Source organism: Erpetoichthys calabaricus, chromosome 6 (genome assembly GCF_900747795.2).
Source record: "Erpetoichthys calabaricus chromosome 6, fErpCal1.3, whole genome shotgun sequence".
Classification (NCBI taxonomy): domain Eukaryota; kingdom Metazoa; phylum Chordata; class Cladistia; order Polypteriformes; family Polypteridae; genus Erpetoichthys; species Erpetoichthys calabaricus.
Genome location: NC_041399.2, coordinates 68882139 through 68906666, shown reverse-complemented (window position 1 = coordinate 68906666; position 24528 = coordinate 68882139). Strand labels below are relative to the sequence as shown.

Below are 24528 nucleotides of genomic sequence, written 5' to 3'. Positions count from 1 at the left end.
AAACCAGGTCTATAGAGATCTGAATTATTTATCTAATTGTTATTAATTAGATAATTGCAGAGACACAAGTCAACTTACAGTATTAACCAGTGTGAAACGCATTGCACCATTAGCTGATTTAGTTATATCATAGTTACTATTTTCTTTTCAACTGGAATGATTGACAGATGAGAACTTTGGAGTCACCACTATTTATCCTGGAGCTATGGCTCTGACTTTAATTATTTAAGTTTCTTCCAACCTAGCAGTTTCTGTTTAAATTGCAGGCTTTTGCAAAAATGTTTAAAAGGTGTATACATTAATGCTAAAACCTTGATAAGCATTTGTATTAAGTCCAATGCACTGCTGCAAGCTAAACAATTCCAAGTTGTAAGTGGTCTTCCACTGTATAAAAAGTTCACTATTAATCTTATATTTTCTTTGGTTATATCATTGTAGGGCAGTTTCAGTATCTTCTAGTCATAGTAAGAAAGATTTTAGAGAAAAGTTCAAAAGAAAAAACCCTTTTACTTACCTGGGAAAGGTTTCTCCAAGGGGATCCTTTCCAGTAAGGATCAAAATACAAGGCAGACCATCAAGATCCTCATAGGTGCGAGGGACCCAGTCTTCATTTTCAAAGCCTCTCCATGCCTGTTTGAATGAAAAGCTAGATTTAGAACCATCTTAATTTAGGAAACCTCAACAGCATGGCAAAAGTGAATCATATTTACTTAATATAAACTTGAAAGATTTGATATACTGTACATATAATCTGAGGGTGGAGAGTCTGTCTTAACAATTACAAAAATGTATTGGGCACAGATGATTCTACATGTGCAAGTAAAAGAAAACTATAGGCTAATATTCACAACTTGTAATACATAGTCAATGAAAAGAATGTGTTTTTTGGTGAAAAAACTTGTATGCATATAAAATACACTACTAGCCTATTTGTAATCTGCTCAACTTAAATTCTCTTTATGCCCTTCTGTTAACTTTGGCAAGTCCTCACCCTAAGTCTGGCTACAAAGTGCTTGGCAATGTTGAGCTCGGATGTGGGGTTGCCAAGGATGATCTCAAATCGATATTGGAGCCCCAGTTTGTTGCGGACCTCTTCCAGCCTTTCTCTAGCCAGCATTGCCAGTTGCAATGAGGGCACTCGAATAAGAAGCATGTGACCAAGGCCATTCTGGTTTTTTCCAGGTAAACTGATGAGGTCATCCACAATGCTCAGTGTCTCAGGAGTAGTGTGATCTCGAAGAGACGTCATAAAAGTCAGTGCCATCATAGCCTCTGTATACTGCTGGATGAGGAGGTAACTATGAATCACCATACTATGCAGTCTTGGGTACCTATAAATCAAGGATGGGGGAAAGAAATCAGCAATTATTTTTAGCAGTCTACAAAGCAAAAATTTGCTTTTAGAAAATTTTATAATTTCACAACATTTTAGGTTACAAGACACAGTAATGTTGAGTAGTACATCCAAGTTACTTCACTGTATGCTTTATATGTGACAATAATTCACCTTAAAAAGAGGACAAGTATCTGTGTATATGTTGTATGTCACTTGGTATGGGATTCATAAAAGCAGTTGTAATGTTTGTCATGCGCCATCTGTTAGAATGAAAAATGTGATACATTTTATTACTACAATGCATTTCAAAGTACATTCTATAGATGGTACACTGAAAATGTTAATGCTCAATCCATCCAACAAAGAGTAATTGTTGGACAGACAGAAATCAGCTTATCCACCTTTATAAATGGACAAGTGTCTGTGTCTGTCTGTCCGATTGCTATGTCTGTTATATATTATTTGATATGGGATTTGTAAGTGCTAATGTTTGCCATGCTCCATTTGTTGGAATGAAAAATACAATGCATTTTACCACCACATGCATTACAAAATTCAATCTAATATATGGTGCATCACAAACATTAACGTGCATCCGCCCGGGCCTAAAAATAAGAAAATTGGTCTTATAGGCTTATTCTGTTGTCTGACATTATACACAGGCAACAGAAGCATGGTAGTGACTCTCCTTCACTCTCTTGAGCCATGTGAAATGAGATTAATAGCTGTAATGTTAATAACTGATAACTTTGCGTGGTGGCCAATGGTAAGTGAAAAAAAAAACATAAATCAACAATCATGTTGAAAAACCAAAACCCTGGCACAACTTGGTTAGATCTGCTAAACCAAGCCAATGTAACTGTGACTACTGCAGCATTTTCCCAGCAAAACACATCCAAATGCAACAGTGGTCAGCTCATTGAACGACACCAAGAGGAAGTGGCAAAAAAGGTGGCTTTATCCAAACAAGAAAAAGCAGCCATGAGGGAAAAGGTTCAGGTTGCATTATTACACCAGACAAAATGGATAACCAATGCATCAATTAAAAAAAAAAACATAAGTCTATGTGGATTACTTAGATTTCAATCCATTTTACATAGGCAGAACAGCTAGTGACCCTATAAACCTATAATGTTAAATGGCTAAGGTGAAAAGTAGTGACGGCTATAAGAGAAAATCAAATAATGCCTGCCATTGCATATCATGTTGTGCTGCCCCTGCACAGGGCATCTTTCACTTTGCAGATCACAGTCCACATACCTAAGACGAGATAGCAAAACTTAGCCACAGCTAAGCATTTGACTTGGATTAGATGAATTTCTGTCATACTGGAATTGGAGCTTTGGAAAAACCTTATAAAAATATTCAAATTATGTCACTAAGTCAACTGTCTATGCTAGGTTCCAAATTTATATCTTTGTGGGTTTAACCTATGCCTTTAGAAACCAGAGCAAAATGGTTTTATTCTGAAGACTCCAGAAAGAGACATACATCCATATATCCTACTATCCATTTTCTAAGCTGATATCTTGTTCATTGCAGTACAGAGCTGGTACATGTTCTGGTAGCACAGGGCCCAAAGTAGGAATCAAACTGAATAGGGCACCACACTATCACAGTGCACACTTGAGGACACCTCACTCAAGCCACAGCAATTTAGAGATGCTACTATAGCAGGCAAGGATTTGCAATATGATAGGAAAATTACCCAGTGGGAAACACATAAGTAAACAGTGCAAATGTGCCCACTCAAAAGACTCCACAAACATATCATTATGAAATCCACTATAAAGGTAGTTCAGTATTTTTCAAATCAGTTACAGTATATATTCATTTCCCTCATGAAACTGAATTCTAATGTGAAGCCAATTTTATATATTTAAAAAAAATAACTAGCCTGCTCTTGAACTTAATAATAAGAGCATGTGCCCCATTGTGAAAAAAGCCTTTAATCTGATGCAGAGCCACAAAGTCGTAAAGCATTAGCCAATGCTGGATGGGGCACCTCAGGGTCCCCTCAAGCTCACATGACCATGGTAGGTAACTGAATTGAAGTATAAAATTAACGTAACATATAAAAACTAATTACTGTACTTTGTAAACAATCAATTAATTAAAAAAAAATGTTTTCTATTTATCTGGGTGATATACTGGTACAATGGTGAACTTGGGTTATTATATATGTTTGCTATTTGTTCTTGTGTCCCTGTATGTGTTACATGATGTAGAATGTAACACCAGAAATGTGGTCAAAAGGCAGACAGAGCTCAAAACTGTAAGGACAAAGAGAATGAGACACTAACATCAAAGATGAATGCAAAAGTTAAAAGTTAAAGGTGTTCAAAGACATGATACTTGGGCCTATTTGAGTTAAAATGAACAACTGAAAGTTGTTTTTAGTGATTCATTATATCCACTGACAGACAGCACGTGATATGAACAGTCATATTTAAAGCATCCTATCCTGTGACAACAAGAATGCAGCTGAATTGAACTGCATAAACAACAAAAACAAGGTGTTAAAAATGATCTTTGCCAATTTAAGTCAAAATAAAAAATAAACCACGAAAACTAAATCCTTAACATAAAAAAGCATGAACCGAATAAAATGATATGTATAAAATGCCCTACAACACTTAGAATAGGATTTTCCTGAGTGCTTTATTATAATGCAACACCCCAAAATGTGAATGCAAGGATATATGATGAGTTTACACTAGTGCATGGGTGTGCTCCCTAAAAGACTGTTCTTCTGTTTAAAGTTACTTCCTGCTTTTAATCTACGACTAGGTTCTAGCTCCACCACAAAAATGAAAAAAAGAGTTCAGAATATGGAATAAATAACATTTAGCACATTGCATACCCGGTTATCACCAGATCCTTGCTAAGGATTGTGAAAAATCAAACTTTCACCTAAACTATGTCTGTAGTATGATGCTTGTTACATAGAGGGGTGCTAGTCCATACTGTTTTACATTACCAGCCATTGTATCATTTAATGCCATACTTGGACAAGTTATAATTTACTTTTAAAGCCCAAAGATATTTTAGATTTGTAAAACAAAATCTTTGATTTTTAGATGTGCATAATATTTATAACTGGTGAAAATGAGAATTAGAAACAACTACAATTCACCATTGATTAATTAGCTTAATTAAGTAATGTATACAACTGAGCTCTTAATAACAGATATTTTATTGAGCTCTTAATTACAGATATTCAGATTTATGTTTTTCCTAGCTGATAGCTGAATTAAAGATATCTATAATTTCAACTAGTCAAAATTCAAAATTCAAATTGTAGGTATACGAAATTATATTTTGACTAATATTAGAACTAGAGACATCTTCAATTTAGACTAGTTAAAACTGTACTTTAAATATCTAAAATTATATTTATGTTTTCAAACATATTAAACATATCTTAATTGTAATTTTGTACAGTTAAATTTTAATTTTAGAGATTTATCATCAACTTCAGTGTAATCAAAATGGGATTACAGATTGAATTCTGATTAGTTAAAAGTAATTACAGATCTCTAATTTAAGTTTTAAATAGTTAAAATGTAATTGTAGGTATCTAAAAACAAGAATTAGCAACATAAATGAAACATTAAAAAGTCTTGCCATTCATTCATAAAAACAGTAAGAATAACAAAATACGGTCACATAGCACCAAGAGAATTACAGATCTTTACACCAAGTCTACCACAGTAGTACATAACCTGTCTGATGTCATGTTCTACTTGAAACCTGGAAACAAGCGTCATTAATTTAGCAAGAGTTGTCCCACTTACTTTTCTAAAAGTGTGTTTACCATTTTTTCAAAGGCATCATCGCATCTCAGAAGTGGACTGGACACTCCCCAATTCAAAGATCTGCTATATTCATTTAGACTGAAATATACCAATTCCTCTATGCTTGATTCCTCCTGTCAATAGAAAGAAAATTAGATATGTGGTCAATAACTAACTTGTAAAGTGAACAATCAGAAAGCTTAACAAAATGTACTGTCTTCAGCACTGACATTACAGATTGTTGCTGGATGGTGGGGGTTTGGGGGTGTTGTCTCTTGCAAAGATTAAAGTTTATAGCTAAACTAGGTGTTCAAAGATAATAAACACTTCTGAATTAAAATGATGGTACTGTATATTGTATATGACTTTCTGGAATATAGGACACATATCTGATGACTAGAAATCTGTGTTACGAGTTTGGAAATGGGAGAGAGGCAGATACTCTTCTAAAACATAGTCAATAGGTACCACATTTAGCATAATTAGATTTATTTTGCAGTGCATTTGCCTTATTTTAACTTTTACATCTTGCATCATTTACCACATTGTATTTACACCCTGCATGTGACATGCCTTTCTGGTTTAATTCTGTACCTACTGTATGCATGGGTTTTAATGGGAACATTTGACCACATGTATACACATACTAAAGCATATAGGCCGCTTCCCCTCTTTTACTTCTTCAAGATTCTCTACTACTACAACGACATTTTCATAATGATTATGCCTCTATAATCAGAAGGCTGCGCTGCAAAAAAATGCCCATGTGGTTATGCAGATACCTGATGTTGTTGGTACACTTGACACTTCAACTACACCACTACACCATGCTACTAGTATTAAATGAGCTCCTGTTTCAAACCAATATAGATAAACAAGAGGTTTCTGTACTTTTGTGATGCCACCTAAATGCAAATGAATAATCACTAAGACACAAAATACTTCACTCTGACAGTTTTGTTCACATCTTATGTTTGGCAACATAAAAAATCCTCATATTGTGTATGTTCAGTCACTCAAAATGATATTGCTCTTTACCATTAATTTTTAATGAGCTTAAACGAAAAAGACTTTTACTTCTCAATGAATGAATAAATAATACTATTTTTAAAAGCTCTAGAATTCAGAGATGTTTTGACCTATAGTTGTAGCATACATGTTTACCCACAGATACTATGTAAAGTATAGTTTGTAACACTGCACCACTGTGAAAAGAATGGCACTTACATTGCAATGGTGTTGAGGCCAGTGGATCTCATTTGAAATGCTGATCCTGGACTGTTGTGTCTGCAGAGTGAAAGGGAAGGAACTGACCTGTAAGACCAACAGGTTTTGTGCATCCAGGACTTCCCTACAATTAATCACCCGGTCTGCAAGGCCTTGAAATTCTCCATGAGATGCTGACCCAGAGACCAGGCTATGGAAAGTAGACAGGGTTAGCAAAAGGACTCTTTTAAACACATCTTACAAAACTCACACCATCTGTAAAATCTCTTTACCTGGTGAGATCAACATGTGAATTGTCATGAATGATAACAAACAGTGTATATGGACTCTGCTTCACTTTTCTTATAAAAACTTCAAATTTTCCATGCACATCATTGTCAAGTCGCACAATGTATTTTTCCAGCTTTTGATGACTTGTGATATTTTCCTCCAGGCCCAAGTCCACCAGAACTCCTTGAAAACAAAAAAAGACTATATAATTAATAATTAATACTTTACCTGTCAAGAAGATTATTTAAAAAATTACAACAATGGCAGATTAAGTAATTTGATGAAAAGTCAATGGTCTAGAAACCTAATGAACTTTAATAATGAGGTACTTCTTATTTTGGTAAGAAGTTTAATTACAGTACTAGCTTTCAACAACACCTTCTCACTCTCCTCATGAATATGTGAAGCTTCTCTGTCTTAATAAAACCAGTGAATAACTTAGAAATAAAATCACAGGGAAAAGAAGTCCTTCAACTAAAACCTGGAACTGAAGTTCATGTCTTAAAATTCGCTTTTGCTGCTTTTCTGGTGATTATAAACAAGAGGCAAAGTGATACTTTTCATTTAGAACTGAGGTACAGTGATCCCTCGATATATCGCGCTTCGCCTTTCTCGGCTTCACTCTATCGCGGATTTTATATGTAAGCATATTTAAATATATATCGCGGATTTTTCGCTGGTTCGCGGATTTCTGAGGACAATGGGTCTTTTAATTTCTGGTACATGCTTCCTCAGTTGGTTTGCCCAGTTGATTTCATACAAGGGACGCTATTGGCAGATGGCTGAGAAGCTACCCAACTTACTTTTCTCTCTCTCTTGCACTGACTTTCTCTGATCCTGACGTTGGGGGTGTGAGCAGGGGGGCTGTTCGCACACCTAGACGATACGGACGCTCGTCTAAAAATGCTGAAAGATTATCTTTACGTTGCTACCTTCTGTGTGCAGCTGCTTCGTGAAGCGACATGCTGCATGGTGCTTCGCATACTCAAAGGGCACATATTGATTTTTCAGTTTGTTTTTCTCTGTCTCTCTCTCTCTCTCTCCCTGCTCCTGACGGAGTGGGTGTGAGCTGCCGCCTTCAACAGCTTTGTACCGGCGGTGCTTCGCATACTTAAAAGCCAAACAGCCCTATTGATTTGTTTGCTTTCCTCTCTGTTTCTGACCGTCTGTGCTCCTGACACGCACTCCTTTGAAGAGGAAGATATGTTTGCATTCTTTTAATTGTGAGACAGAACTGTCATCTCTGTCTTGTCATGGAGCACAGTTTAAACTTTTGAAAAAGAGACAAATGTTTGTTTGCAGTGTTTGAATAACGTTCCTGTCTCTCTACAACCTCCTGTGTTTCTGCGCAAATCTGTGACCCAAGCATGACAATATAAAAATAACCATATAAACATATGGTTTCTACTTCGCGGATTTTCTTATTTCGCGGGTGGCTCTGGGACGCAACCCCCGCGATGGAGGAGGGATTACTGTACTCAATTACAGTCCTAGAGGGTCACAATAGCTGCAGGTTTTCATTTTAACCAGTTTCTTAATTAGAATCTGTTTATTTAATAATAAAGCAATACTTTTTTGGTCTTAGTGTTAGTGAACTTGCTTGTTATAAATCAGAACCCTTAACTGCTTATTTTTACATTAATGCATTTAAGTTTTAATTCTTTCCTGTGTTAAAAGAAACTTCACCTTTCACTTGAGTATAAAGAATGAGTCAAGATCCATAAAACAGCCAGCAGCTTGCCACATTTTGCTTTGGTTCTTAATTTAGTTATCCACCACATTTAAGCTGCATTGAGCTCAAACTTAAAAGAAGCACCCAATTAGGGATATGGAAATTATGCACCGCATCTAAATAATGAAAACTGTACTGTGCATGATACACTCAGACTGGTCTATTGAAACATTACAAAAGTTAACTCATCTTACAAACAAAAATGCTGCAGGTTTTTAACACTAGAATTCCTGAAGCCTACGAAAAAACTTATAATCCAGAGCCACCTTAAATTCCTTCACACCTCCTCGTCAGCGTCTTCTGTTTTGCAAATGTGTCGACCAGCACCGGCAGGAGGCAGCCTGTTATCCCATCCCCCTCACTGATGCAGCTTTAGTCGTACACAAAGTTCTCTCAGCTCAAGTCTGTTTATATGGGTGTGAGGTGCCTTGAATTGTACAGGGTAAATAATATATCACTATTTGGAACACATACATTTCATGTGTTTTCCGTGTGTACAATGAACCGTGTAAATGTTGGATGACAAGAAATGTTGAACACATAACTAGAACAGAAACTTTTTTCATGTTCTACTAATAATTGGCCAAATGCTGATGTAAAGTATATAATGTGTGAAGACTGAAGTCCAAATATCAAATAAACACTTTCACAAAAGACACAGATAACAAAACAATTGAGCTTTTTCCAAGAATTTAAACAAAGTAAAAGAAATTGGGATAGGGTATGACACACAGACATGCCCACAACATATGCATCTGCCTTGGCTGATGTAGAGGTAAGAACTGTTGTCTCCAAGTCAAGAGGTGGTGGTTCGATCCTGGAGCTTTCATGCATCAACTGTTTTGAGGACTGAGCTGCTATTATTACTACTATGATAGGATAAAAACATACAATTGATTTATTTGAGTCTGTAACAGCTGGTGTAAATTTATGGTAGTTGTAAAAGTTAGCGTTTTGTTTCATTATTCAGTTTTATTCTCTCAGTCACATTCACACTCCCCCTGATCTGACATTGTTAGTTTTCAAATAAAGACGTGCTATAACAGAGGTGAACTCAGATAAGGATGAGGGTTCTACTTCGGAGAAAGAGAACAGAAGCCCTCCCAGCAAGAAACATCCACTCGCACATAAGAACAGCGCAGCTGCAACAGGCGTAAAGGTGAAAGATGGCACCGTTTGGATGCAACAAGAGGTTGGGCATCATCCTGCCAATGAATCTGACACACGCATGTCCTTCAATGAAACAGCAAGGCTTACAGAGCTTGCCAAGCTATCGTGCAAAGTCCTGCTTGTTATTATGTTTTGTGATGGTCTTTATAAAAACAAAATATTTATATGTTAGCCAGATTGAATGTTATTTAGTTATTTACCTTGATTTGTTTACTTATCTTCCTACAGCGTAAAGTCACAAGTAGACTGCAGAGCTTCCTGTGTTTGATCAATATGGGCATGCTGACAAAGTACATGTGCAATGCTACAAAGTATGCGAATGACTGCAGGTGGAAGCTCCTGTCACACTTTACACAACTGTTGTTACGGTTCTGCCTTTGTCCAGAAACAGCTCCATAAGCTTTATGACCTGAAGTCTTTCTCCCATAGGACAACTGGGATCTTTTCCTGAATAAGAAATGGCATATAATTCCTATATTGTTCCCAAAACACAGAACTTGGGAAATAACAGTTCACTTTATTAGCCCAGGAGTCCAATAAAAAAACAGAAGCTGGTTGGAACAAAAACCTGTAGCCACAGTGGATCCCCAGGACCGAGTTTGGGAAGCACTGCTAACATAAAAGAAAAGAAAGCTACCGAGTATCCTGGTGTTAGCAGACAGGGGTAGATCATTAAATATTACTCAAAGTAGAAGTCTCTGTGCTGTGTAAAATAAAACTATATGTAAAAGGTTCATAAAGATCTTGTTTAGTTACTGAAAGCAGGTTTGAAGTTCTTTAGTGACAATCCCCTCTATCACCTTTGCTAAGTATGGAAGGTTGAAGTTATGCCTGAAGTTATCAAGACAGAATGGATCAAGACTAGATTTTTTTAAGAACTAGTATAACAGCAGCAGTTTTAAGGGAAGATGAAATGCAGCCTGAAGCTAGAGATGAGAAATGAGACCAGAAGTACTTGAAGCGCCAGACCTAAGAAGAAAAGCAAGAGCAGCACTGAGTTGTGAGGATTTTCATTTAGTAATTAACTCAGAGACGCAGAAATAATCAGTAATGGTGGAATCAGTGTACAAAGGCTCAGAACCATCAGCAAGATTATCATTAGAGAGTTTAGAAGTGCTAATTGTAGAGAACTGTTGATAGATGTTATGATTCTGCCCCAAGAAAGTATAGAAACAGCTCACATTGCTTATCAGAACTACAAGTAGATGAGAGTTTACAATTTCTGGGATTGCTACTATGTTAATTTATGATGGAAGAAATAAGACATGACATTGTCATTTAACTTTTAGTAGGATGGAACAAAATAAGAAATATGATTGCTAACTGTCTATTCTTCCTCTTCTGCTTCAGTGTGTTAACAGGAACAAACAATATAAAAAAATAATGGTGATAAAATAATGTGGATTCCTATTAAAAATAATGCATAACTAGTTTAAAGCACTGATGCTTCTTTGTGAAATGATTCTGGGAACATAGAAATTCTGTGCATGCCAACCATAAACACAGTGTGAGCTATCATTAAAGCGAAATGTTTGGCACTAGAGGTGTATCAGCTGCCTGTGCTTATGACTCACACTTTCTGAACAAAATAGCGCAATATCCTACCTTTTTTAACATGTTTAAGAATTGCAGCTTTAGTTTTGTTTACACAGTCAAGAAGATATAGTGAACAATATGACTTTTTACATGTTTTGTCACAAATAAAAATTAAAGTTATCTTCATGTTCAGCACCAAGATTCTGCCAATCTGTGTCATTTATATATATAAGTACTTTACACTCATTTTGGGTTTTAGACAAAACTTTAAATAATTTTATGGTCATTCTCTAGTCCTGGGTGTTGTATAAGATTGCTGGGTCAAACTGCTAGGGGTCTTGTGGCAAGAAATGAAATTGAGTGACTGTTTTGAACAGTGTCGTGGAGAAATTTCAGTGCTGAGCAGTAATTCTTTGCAAACATAGCCATCCCTTCTAAAAAAACAACCTGACAATAGGAATACTGATACATTCAATTTCAGTTCAAGGTCTCTTTCATCCAAAGTTACATACAAGTTCAGAATATTATTATTTATGTATATTTTTTTTACAGTAGAAGCACAATTAAGTGACTTGCTTGGGTTTACCCTGTTAATCACAACAGCAACAGAACAGCAACAAAAACAATTTCTTCATTAGGTCCAAACAAACAGCTGCTTATTAAAAGTTTATCTGATTTTTCATTATTTGAATATTTCTATCAAGTAAGTTACATTTTTCTTTTCCATTACCTCTATAAGATGAATTGAAATGACATCAGGAAAGCATGAACTAGAAAAATTAAGTAGCTCTATACTCTTATGTATAAAAAAGGTTGTCAGGTTGTCACAATTCAACTCTCCTTATTACTGTGGGTACAGATGGGATGATATAAAAACTTTATTATCACAATTATAGTGATAAAATGATCATGGTTTCCAGTACTGTCACAGTAATAGTAAAATAAGGTAATAATACACATTGAAATCATTTCACCACATTTTGTATTGAATCAGACTACAAACTACTATCATTTAAAAAATGCAGATTTTATCAATACCAAAACAACTAATTAAATCACTCAAACATGCAGGTGTTAACATTAAAAGATCACAAATGAGCAGCATCAATTAACATTTGTTCATAAATTAATAAACTGCTTATCTAATCTCCTGTATGTATTCATTTTTCTTTTATTGTAAATTGACATGTAAAAATGTGAACATATTTACTTTGTCCAGTTTAATCTGTGATCTGTGAGTAGAGACCCACTAGCTCCAAACAAATGGTACACTGGTTGCCGAATACAAACATTCAGGCATTGCTTTCTTTTTTGTATGTGCGTGTCACTGATTTTACTTTTCAGGTTCCGTTTTAAAAGGCAGTCAGTCCACCACAGACATTTTAAAGAAATAATAATTCTGAGTGTATTTAAGCCATGAAGTAGAGGTCAATTTGTCAAATAAAAAGGAGTGAAACTGAATACATGTTCACTAAGCAATCTAAGTCAATTTCCTGAATGTCTGTATTAATTTTATTGCAAAAACATGCTTCAGCATGTTATTATCTTTCAATTTAACAAAGTTTGGTCGCATTTCTTCGAAGGCATAGTTTAAACACTGGGCATCAGGCATCGACCAAGTCTACAACTCCTACTGTGCATTTGCACAGCTCTGATCAGATTGTCGAATTCCACATCTCCATGCTCCAATCAACAGCAACTGTAACATGTAGTGACATCCTATCAATGCAAGCTTAACAAAACATAAACAATGAAAAAAATAATGTAATATCTAAGCAACAAACAAGGTACAATTATAAAACAGTGATTTTAAAGATGACATTGAATATTATTGCAATGTACAAGAGAGAATGTTTACCAAATAAATATGTGCAGGAAACTAGCACATTCACAATCCAAATTTGCAGTAATTATTACATATGTGTGGAATACGCACAAGCCTGCTCTGAATTTCTAGCCTTCATATAATGTTATTTAAAATATTCACCACCTTGTTCATGCTTATGTTTATGTGAATGTTTTTAATTTAAGTGTAACTCTTGGGTCGATTCATAAGGCTGAATGTAAATGTAGCCTTGTTTAACAACTTGTACTAGCGATTCGAATCAACAAAACATACTGGAAAATCACTCTGTGCAATAAATAAACATATAAATTTGGCATATTGTTTAAGACATCTACTTTGTGCATGGACAAAGGAATTTTTCCAACAATGTTCAGAGACAGAGTATTTCACTTATTATTGGCCATATCACAATTCCAGTGGGTCACAAGTATACATACACTTTGATAATATTTGGTAGCATTGCCTTTAAATTGTTTATCTTGAGCCAGACATTTTGGGTAGCCTTACACAAGTTGCTGGAATTTTGGCACATTCCTCCAGACAGAACTAGTGTAATTGGGACAGGGACAGCTCACACAGGCTTTTCTAGTTCTGTCCACAAATTTTCCATCAGATTGAGGTCAGGGCTTTGTGATGGCCATTGCAATACCTTGACCTTGTTGTCCTTAAGCAATTTTACCACAAATTTGGAGGTATGCTTGGGGTCATTGTCCATTTGAAAGACCCATTTCAGAATGGAGCTTCAGTTTCCTTGCTGGCCTCTTAAGATGTTGATGCAGTATATCTACATAACTTTCCAACCTCGTGATGCCATCTATTTTGTGAAGTGCACCAATCCCTCCTGCAGCAAAGCGCCCCCAAAACATGATGCCTCCCAGTCCTATACTTAACTGTCTGGGTGGTGTTCTTTGGCTGGCAAGCCTCACCCATTTTCCTCCAAACATAACAATGGTCATTAAGGCCAAACAGTTCTATCTTGGATTCATCAGACTAGAGGACATTTCTCAAGAAGATAAGATCTTTACCCCCATGTGGCATTGCAAACTACAGTCTTGGTTTTCTATGGCGGCTATGGAGCAGTGGTTTCTTCCTTGCTGAGCAGCTTCTCAGGTTATGTCGATATAGGGCTCATTTTACTGTGGATATGGATACTTGTCTACCAGTTTCCTCCAGCATCTTCACAAGGTCCTCTGCTGTTGTTCTGGGGTTAAGTTGCACTTTTCATGCCAAAGTACGCTCTTCAAATGTGTCAATCAGTAGTGGCAGCAAGCAGCCTGTTATCCCATCCCTACCACTGATGCAGCTGAAGTTGTCCCAGCTCAAGTCTGTTTATCTGGGTGTGAGGTGCCTAGAATTGTATGAGGTCAGGTTGGGGATCATGTACTGGTACAGGGTAAATAATATATTGTTATTTGAAATATACACATTTCTTGTGTGTTCCGTGTCTACAACAATCTGGGTAAATGTAAGATGAAAGGAAATGCAAGGCAAGAAATGTTGAACACATAATTAAAACAGAAACCTTTTTCATGTTATAGTATTAATTGACAAAATGCTGACCTGAAGTGTATGCTGTGTGAAGACTGTGCTTTTATTCAAGAATATAACCAAAGAAAAGGAAATCATTCAATTTACATGTTGTTGCTAATGAGTAAAAAGCCAAGCCCAAGTATCAATCGACAGAAAACCGACATGTCTGCTTAGCTGGTGTAGAGGTAAGAACTGTTGTCTTATAATCAAGAGCTTGCAGACATGAGCCCCAGATCCCCCCTTTTTGAGTAGTGATCTGCTATTATTATTACTATTCTACAATAAAAACATACATTTAATTTGAGTCTGTAATACCCGGTGTACATTTTTGCTACTTGTAAAAGTTAAGTGTTTTTTCTCAGTTTTATTTTCTCAATCATGTTCATGTGGTACAACGTACTTGCCTCTCCCTCTCTGTGTTGATAGCGTTTATCTCCATTCTTTTCACAACAGCATCGATGACCACAGTTGGTGCTGTGGTTGATACCTGGTCAGAACTATTTGTTGTACTGGAAATCAAAGATACGATGCCAGCTATCAAAGTATCATGTGGCGTTTGTGCTTTGACAACAAAGACACCGGTGCAGAATGTGTGAAAAACAACAGATTGGCTGCAACCTCAGACATCTGGCAACATTTTGATGAGAACTGTGTTTTGAGTTACAACCTAGGGCAACATATTACTGTTGATGAGCAACTGTTTACAACCAAGGTCCATTGTCCTTTCTTGCAATACATCTCAACCAAGCCTGACAAATTTGGCAGAAAGTTTTAGATTGTGGTAGATTTAGAGACAAAGTACATGTACAATGCCACTCCTTATTTAGGAAAAGATCCCAGTCATTCCGTGGGAGAAGGACTTTCCAAGAGTGTGGTGATAAAGCTTATGGAGCTGTTTTTGGACAAAGGCAGAATCATAACAACAGACTTCTTCACATTGCTTTTGCTGGCTAATAGACTGCTGCACTGCAACACAACTCTTGCTTGGCACCATAAATAAAGTGGGACTTCCACCAGCAGCTAAATTCACTTTAGTACGTAAGCAAGTGTTTAGATCTGGCAGTGCCATGCTGATGGTGTATGGGCCCAAAAAGTAGTCTGTCTGAATTCTCAGTACTATGCACCATAACGTGGAGACTGGGCAAGATCTTAAAAAAAAAACAATGTTCAAATGACATAGCGTTTTCAAATAATGCTGTTTTTATGCATGGATGTGTGTGTGCATATGCAAGAGAGGCAGAGACAGATTTGATTTCATTCAAATGGTTACTGGCATATAAAATGAACACTTTCGCAGAGGTATAATGAAACAAATGTGCTTTTATTCAACAATAAAACTGAATAACAAAAAATTAAAATGCCAACAAGATGCCAAGAAGACACAATTCACCATGATTCTTTTACAGTAAGCAAAAATGTACACTGGGTGGTACAGACTCAAATCAAATGTATGTTTTTATTATATAATAATAATAATAGTAGCAGATCACTACTCAAAACAGGAAGAACCCAGGTTCGAACCGCTAACCTCTTGATTATGAATCAGCAGTTCTTACCTCTACACCAGCCAAACAGACATGCCAGCTCTCTGTCGATTGACAGTTTGGCTTCAGTTTTTAGACATTGCCAGTAACATGTAAATTGAATGATTTCTTTTTCTTTGATTATATTCTGGAATAAAAGTGCACTTGTTTTGTGTATAACTTTTGTGAAAGTGTTAATTTGACATTTGGACTTCAGTCTTTACATATTATACATTTCAGGTCAGAATTTTGTCGATTATTACTATAACATGAAAACGTTTCTGTTTTAGTTATGTGCAAAATTTCCTGCCTCACATTTCCTGTCATCCTACATTTACACGGATCGTTGTAGACAATAAAATGTATGTATTCCAAAAAACAATATATTATTTTCCCTATACAATTCCAGACACCTCACACCCAGATAAACACACTTGAGCTGGGAAAACTTCAGCTACGTCTGTGGGGGATGGAATAGCAGGCTGCTTGCTGCCAGTGCTGTTTGACACATTTGCAAAACAAAGACACTGATGAAGAGGTGCTTAAGGAGTTTAACACTAGAATTACCAGAGCCTACGAAAAAACTCGTATATCCCGCCCACCTTAAATCGCTTCTTAAATCCGTTCACACCTCTCCGCCAGCATCCTTTGTCCTCTAAATGTGCTGATAAAAGACAAGCTGCCAGCAGCCGGCTATTCCATCCCCCCACCGACTTAGAACGTGAGCGAAGTTTTCCCAGCTCACGCCTTGATTGATTATGTGGGAGTGAAGTGGAGTTTTACAGTGGAAATAACAGATCATTATTCTAAAGTAATCTGTGTAAACACATTGTTAAAACAGAAACTTTTTCATATTTTAGTAATAAATGTTACAAAATGTAGTAGGCATAAACTATAGAATATATAAAGCCCGAGTTCCAAAGATCAAATAAACACTTTCACAAAAGCTTCAAGAATGATTCAACAGCTTCTGTGGCGTAGCGCGCTAAGATATGCCTCTTACCGCAGAGCAGCTTTTCCTTGCCTCACAGATCTGAGTTCGATTCCGTGCTGGGGATGAAGTGTTGCTTTTTTTTTCTTTTCTTTTAAACCTCAAACGGACATAAAATTTATACATTGGTATGCACTGTCAGTTACTGAGATCATTATATTTTCATGTGGGATGCTCCTTTTCAAATATTTTTTTAACAATTGAGACTGCAATTAACAGGAACAACTGTCCTTATAACTTATTTTTAAGATCCATAACACACAGACAGACACAGCACTGCGTAATAGAGAGACAGACAGGCAGAGAAGTCACTAGATATAGAAATAAACAGGGAAGCCACGTGTACTGAAAGAAAAAAAGAACAACATGTGCGTTGTCCCAGCTGCACTGAATAAGGGCAGGCGCTCTAACATCACCCCTCCCCCGATCTTACTTAGAGAGTCAGGGACAACGCACATGTTATTCTTTTTTTCTTTCAGTACACGTGGCTTCCCTGTTTATTTCTATATCTAGTGACTTCTCTGCCTGTCTGTCTCTCTATTACGCAGTGCTCTGTCTGTCTGTGTGTTATGGATCTTAAAAATAAGTTATAAGGACAGTTGTTCCTGTTAATTGCAGTCTCAATTGTTAAAAAAATATTTGAAAAGGAGCATCCCACATGAAAATATAACGATCTCAGTAACTGACAGTGCATACCAATGTATAAATTTTATGTCCGTTTGAGGTTTAAAAGAAAAGAAAAAAAAAGCAACACTTCATCCTCAGTGGGGAATCGAACTCAGGTCTGTGAGGCAAGGAAAAGCTGCTCTGCGCTAAGAGGCAAATCTTAGCGCACTATGCCACAGAAGCTGTTGAATCATTTTTGAAGCTTTTGTGAAAGTGTTTATTTGATCTTTGGAACTCGGGCTTTATATATTCTATAGTTTTATGCCTACTACATTTTGTAACATTTATTACTAAAATATGAAAAAGTTTCTGTTTTAACAATGTGTTTTACACAGATTACTTTAGAATAATGATCTGTTATTTCCACTGTAAAACTCCACTTCACTCCCACATAATCAATCAAGGCGTGAGCTGGGAAAACTTCGCTCACGTTCTAAGTCGGTGGGGGGATGGAATAGCCGGCTGCTGGCAGCTTGTCTTTTATCAGCACATTTAGAGGACAAAGGATGCTGGCGGAGAGGTGTGAACGGATTTAAGAAGCGATTTAAGGTGGGCTGGATATACGAGTTTTTTTCGTAGGCTCTGGTAATTCTAGTGTTAAGGTGGCCCAGCATTACGACTTTTTTCTGTAGGCTGCAGGGATTCTAGTGTTAAAGATTACACCCTATGTGTATGTCAACTTTTGACTTCAACTGTACATCATGATAATACATATTCAGTCAAATACTTACTAGAGCACCAAACACTAAAATTTCAAACAAATACTCAGCAAATTAAACAGTAATGTATTAAAGATCACATTGAATTGGTTGTATAGCAGCGGGTGATGGTCTTGAAGATGACCCTTCAAATCTGATGTGTTTTCCCCTTTCCCTGCATGTTTATTTCTTCATGCTCTGCAGACAAGGTAGACATTTTTCAAAAAACCAAAATAGGACCATACTTCAGACTTTGTCCTCTTCAATAAGTGAAAGAGCTCTGAACCATTGTCACTGCCTTCCTCCATAGTTATATTATATTGTTAGGTGACCATTTTACATACTATGCATGCTTGATTACGTATTTTTTAGCAAATGCTTGAGTGTTTCAAAAACAGTTAAAGCATTTATTAAAATATAATACAGTTTAATATCAGTCTGGAATTTCACACTGGTATACTGTAAAAACCAGTATCCTTACTAGTCGGACAATGGTCTTTAATTCTTACCTGATTGTCTGACTCTCTGTGCAGTCTGATGAACAAGGACCTCAGAAGGTGGTACCAAGATCAAGAAATCCACTCCAGAGAAACGGCCAAGATCCAGGCTGTGGCTGCCAGAGTCAGCAATGGAACACACCTGCGACAAAAGCTTACGAGCAATGTTGAGCTGTGGCGAGTAGATCTGGAATACTTCCCCAGTAAAGTCTATTGGATAGAGAAGAATTTTCATGGAAAAAGAATAACAGAACTTTACATTAGAGTGAAAAAAGGAAAAGGAACAGCTGAACTCTGCCTACCTGCATTCCATGAAGGCACCATGGAAGCTGCCTCCTGGGTCTGAACACAGTCATGAACACTTCCACGAAAAGGCACTACAACCTGATCTCTTCTCCTCTGCAAAAAACGGTCAAGCTGCTTTTCTAAATTATCTCCTAGAGAAACAAAAAGCCAAACAATTTTCATTTTTACTCCATTATCTCTCTATAAATTACCCCCTCTCCCAGTCTTCCCCACAGAGGTAAAAGTTACTCGTTCAAGTCAATGTACCATATATACTCGCGTTTAAGTTCTCCCGCGGATAAGTCGGGGCTTGATTTTATCGTATAATTTCCAGTATTTTATAATGTCGGTCATATAAGTCGAAAGCGGAAAACTCACGCTATTGGTGTAAGCTTATGATATGCTAATGACCACTTAAGAAAGTAACCACAGAGCACACTGCCTTTTATTTCTATGTATTGTGCCTATGTGATCACAATGTAATACCCAAACTATTCTGAAGCAACATTTGCACTGTTTTGTGTTTTTTGTATCTCACACCCTCATACACCTTTATCGTAAGAGCATCCCTTATCTATGATGAAGCGTTCAATCAAAAGAAAATATGAAGCTGGTTTTCAATTAAAAGTTGTTGAAGTGGCAAAAGAAATTGGTAACTGCGCTGCTGCAACAAAATTCAATGTGACTGAGAAACTGGTGAAAGACTGGAGGATACAAGAAGATGTAAAAAAAAAAATAAAAAAATTAAGAGTTGTATTTTTGAATAGGCATATAAATCAGGGTCTGATTTTATGATTGATTTTTCAGGTTTCAAGACCTGACTTATACACATGTATATACGGTAAATAAATGTTATTAAAAATAAGCCATTATAAACATTCTTGATATAAATTATAGGAAAATTGTTCTTGATCTGCATTTAAGTTAAATGATATCCAATTTACTACAATTTTAGATAGTTACTCCAGGAAGTTGTTAACAATATTGTTATGAGCTGAGGATAAACTAGTATGGTCCATATAACAAATTATCTGTTAATACTGTTAACATCTATTAAAATTCTGTTAATAAAGGAGAGCTGTGATAAGGTACATATTTTTACTCCTATTCTAAGTCACCAAAAGGACGAAACAAATAACAATAATCTATACGTTCAATGCCTGCCAGAAAAGTCATTGTAGACTTTTTTCAGACACTGGCCTTACAGCTGAAGAACTTAACTGTATATCACAAGAATACCGATATAGCCTACACCACTAATTCACCAAAAAACCCTGAGCAAGGATATTAATCTATCTGTATGCTAACTCCACAAATAATGAACAGCAGCACTATAGAATAAATATTAATCGCCTTAGAATGGTTTTAACTATACAATCATGCTATATAAAACATTCTGCCACTATAAAGAACTTCAGACTTATTCAGTATATAGACAATGTGCAGTAAATAGACTAATTTAGCCTACAATTCACACATGCTGTATATTTAATTAAAGCATGAAGTATGAACATACACTGTAAGACTACGCAATATCTACCATCTAGGACAAAATTAACCTCATTAGTCACACTGTTTTGAAGCTCATATACAGTGGATGCAGAAAGTATTTAGACCTTTTCACTCTCTGCACACTTTATTGTGTTGCAGATTTAATTCTGAATGGATAAATGTGCCATTTTTGTACATCAATCTATACTAAACAACTCATAATAGTAAAGTGAAAATATGGTTTCAGAAAGGCCTGAAAACTTTTTAAAAATCAAAAACCAAAATCTCTCATTATATTAGCATTCAGGCCTTTAATTCAGTATTCGTAGAAATCCCTTTGGCAGCATCCGAGTCTTTGTAGGTAAGTCTCTACAACCTTTTCACACCTGAATTTGGGTAATTTATCCTATTCTTCCTGGCAGATACTCTCAAGCTCCATTAGACTGGATGAGATGCTTTGTAACCTGCCATCTTTAGGTCTCTCCATAGATGTCATATGTGGTTTAAATCTGTACTTTGGCCAGGCCACTAAAGGTCAGTCACAGACTTGTACCAAAGACACTCATGTGTTGCCTTGCCACTCCAGTGTTGTCTTGGCTACATGCTCCAGGTCACTATCATTCTTCCCTCAATTCTGATCAGTATCTCAGTCCCTGATGCTGAGAAGCACCTCCCCAGAATGATGCTGCCACCACATGCTTCACAGTTATTAGGAAGGTGAAGAGTAGTGGTCTCCACCAGGCGTAGTGCTTGGAGTTTGGCCCAAACAGTTCAATTATTAGACCAAACAATTTTATCTACAATATGCCCTTTACTCAATACACTCTGCCATAAATACCTGATTGATGAGAGTGTCAAGTCAATTTTATTTATAGAGCATGTTAAAAACAACAGCAGTTGACTTAAGTGCTGTACAGTTTCCATAAATAGACCAATAAATATCTAATATAAAGGGGTAACAGGAAGCCAAAAAATAGAAGCTGAACGTGGTGTGATGTATCTATGGTTCAAGTACTAGCTGCAGCATTCTGGACTAATTGTAGTTAATTTGTTTGTCGAAGTTTAGGGCACGATCAAACATCACACCATTTTCAGAGGGCCAAGTTTACTTTCTTGCAAGAGTGACATCCATGTTTTAATAGATAGATAGATAGATAGATAGATAGATAGATAGAGAGAGAGAGAGAGAGAGAGAGAGAGAGAGAGAGAGGGAGAGAGAGAGAGAGAGAGAGAGAGAGAGAGAGAGAGAGAGAGAGAGAGAGAGAGAGAGATAGATAGATAGATAGATAGATAGATAGATAGATAGATAGATAGATAGATACTTTATTAATCCCAATGGGAAACTCACATTATGTCTTTCAGACATTCCAGTAAGGATTTAAAAAAATTTGTCTTGCTTTGTTTCAGTGAAGGATGTACCTGTGTATCATCTGTATAGCAATGAAAGGGAATGTTATATTTAAAAAAATGGATCCAAAGGGCAACATAAGAATAGATGTTTGGGGATACCGTTGGTGAGAAGAGCCAAGGATATCTGAACTTTTGAAAAATCGGTAAAATTCAGATTATTATTTTTATTAGTTTTTTTTAAGGGTTGTACCACAGCATGCTTAAAATTGGCCAGACTAAACCAGTGTTAAGACCTTAACCTGCAATTGTCCAAAACACTAGGCCCTCCGCATAAAAAATCCTTTAAGAACAAGAGAGGGAACAATATCTAATGGACATGTGGGTTTAAGGTGACAAATATCTATAAAAAAGAGAGAGACATAGGCTCAAACTGATGAAAAAGAACTAAGAAAGCAGGAGGAACAGAATGGTCACCCATGGAGGGTATTATGTGGGATACAAAATGTTGGCAATTTCTTTAACAAAAAATCTGAGACAAAAAATCTTGCAGACTGTTGATGATATATCAGAACATGTAGGAACAAAAGGATTAAGGATTGTGGTTATAGTGATAAATAAAATTCTAGATGTATGACAGTTATTTGCAGTAATATCAGAAAAATACTTTGGTCTAGCATATTTTAAAGCTTTCTCTTACGACTACTGAGAAAGTAGTCCTTCCGACAGGTTCTCCCATCTCAGCAGAAGACTTCTGAAGCTCTGTTAGAGAGACCATTTGGTTCTTTGTAACCTCCATGAACAAAGTCCAGTTACTCGGTTTGGCCAGCTGGACAACTCTAGGAACAGCTCTGGTGTTTCCATGTTTCTTCCATTTCACAATTATTGAGAAAACTGTGTTTAAAGTGATACTCAAGGCTTTCGAAATAGTTTTATACCCTTGCCCTGATCTATGTCTCACCACAGTTTTATCACAGTCTAAGGCAAGTTCTTAGAACTTCTTATCTTGGTTTTTGTCCTGACATGCAGTGAGAATTGTTGGGCCTTACACATGTGGACTCCAATCAGGTTCTAAACACATCTCAAGAATAATCAAAGCAAACAGTATGCATCTAACCACAATTTGAAGTGTTACAGCACCTTTCTGAAAGCCCGTTTCACTTTCTCATTATGGGCATAATGGCACAATTGTCAATTTAAAATTAAATCTACAACACAATAAAAAGTGTAGAAAGTGAAGGGGTTTGAATACTTTCTGAAACCCACTCTATATACAGGATATATATCTATAAAGAGGGGCTTTCATATGGTACAGAACAGTGAGAAGTGACTGTTTCTTTTACTGCATTTATATGAAAATGTGTCCTTGACTACCTGGTGTTTTCATTTTAATAACCCAATCATTCATAATTAATTCTGGAAATGATATAATGTGTCATTTGAGAAATGTACTCCCTTAAAACTGAAACTAAGGTATTTCATACATTTTATGTTTTTGAAAGGTAAAGGAAGACAGAAAAAAATCACTTTACCTAAAGATGTAGTTTTAAAGTGTGAAGCAAGGCTGCTAACTTTTCCAGTGATCAACTCGTAACTGATTTCCTTAAGAAATTCACTAGTTGTAAGCATGCTCTCTGCAAGTATCCGGGACTGATATTGACCTAGAAATAAACAAGAACCACAAAAATAAAAAAGTGTCATAAAAAGAATTAAGGTGAAACCTTGAACATTTCTACAACTAAATATTAACAAAAATGCTTTGATTCATTTCAGATACTATATTAAAAAGGAAAGCATTTATATGGGTTTTTACTTTATGTATCTTTTTATTTTTGCCTCACATTTTTATCACTGAACTACTAATTTTAGTGACTTTACTTCTTCTACATATTGTTGAATTGGTTGAAGAATACAAAAAATGGAAGAACTGAGTTTTCTTCCTGATGACCAGTGTTAAATGTGAAAAGGAAGTAAAAAGAATAAAATTGAAGCAAATAATTAATAAACCTAATATAATTGTAATATAATATCTCCAACTATATGAGATTGTTCTACAGCAGCAGATGAAAATAAATAACAATCCTGAACATGGAAACACTTTATTGCTGAGTGCTGAGTCAATTTACAGTTGCATTACTCTAAAATGTACTCCTTTATATTTGAAAAAAAAAACCAAAACAAGTATACCTGGAGAAAATTTGCAGATTCAAATGAGCAGCCTCCCCTGGGTCTATTTACCAACCAATGTAATTTTTTATTTTTTTAAAAAAGTAAAATAAAATATTTAAGATACAATTTAAAATGCATTAAAACAAACTTTTATATACATACACACACACACATACAGTATATATATATATATATATATATATATATATATATATATATATATATATATACACACACACACCGTATATTGTGTATATGCATAATATGTATACTGTATTCCATTTACGAACATTGGTTACATATTAATATCTGAATAAATTCTGGGTATGAAATTTTCTTCTTTATAAATGCAGAGTAATACAATGAAAAAGTCAACAGAATATTAAAAGTTCTTCCTGCCAACTTTAAAGATAAAAG

The 24528-nt window shown here is 35.9% G+C and overlaps 1 protein-coding gene across 1 annotated transcript in view; it reads right to left on the bottom strand.

The window, feature by feature from the left end:
* greb1l (GREB1 like retinoic acid receptor coactivator) overlaps positions 1-24528 on the bottom strand; it is a 240877-nt gene that overhangs the window by 36294 nt on the left and 180055 nt on the right. Inside the window, 8 exon segments of the mRNA XM_051928928.1 lie at positions 515-630; positions 992-1331; positions 5134-5267; positions 6361-6550; positions 6633-6813; positions 18832-19029; positions 19122-19256; positions 23475-23603. Coding sequence (XP_051784888.1) covers positions 515-630; positions 992-1331; positions 5134-5267; positions 6361-6550; positions 6633-6813; positions 18832-19029; positions 19122-19256; positions 23475-23603 — 1423 coding nt within the window.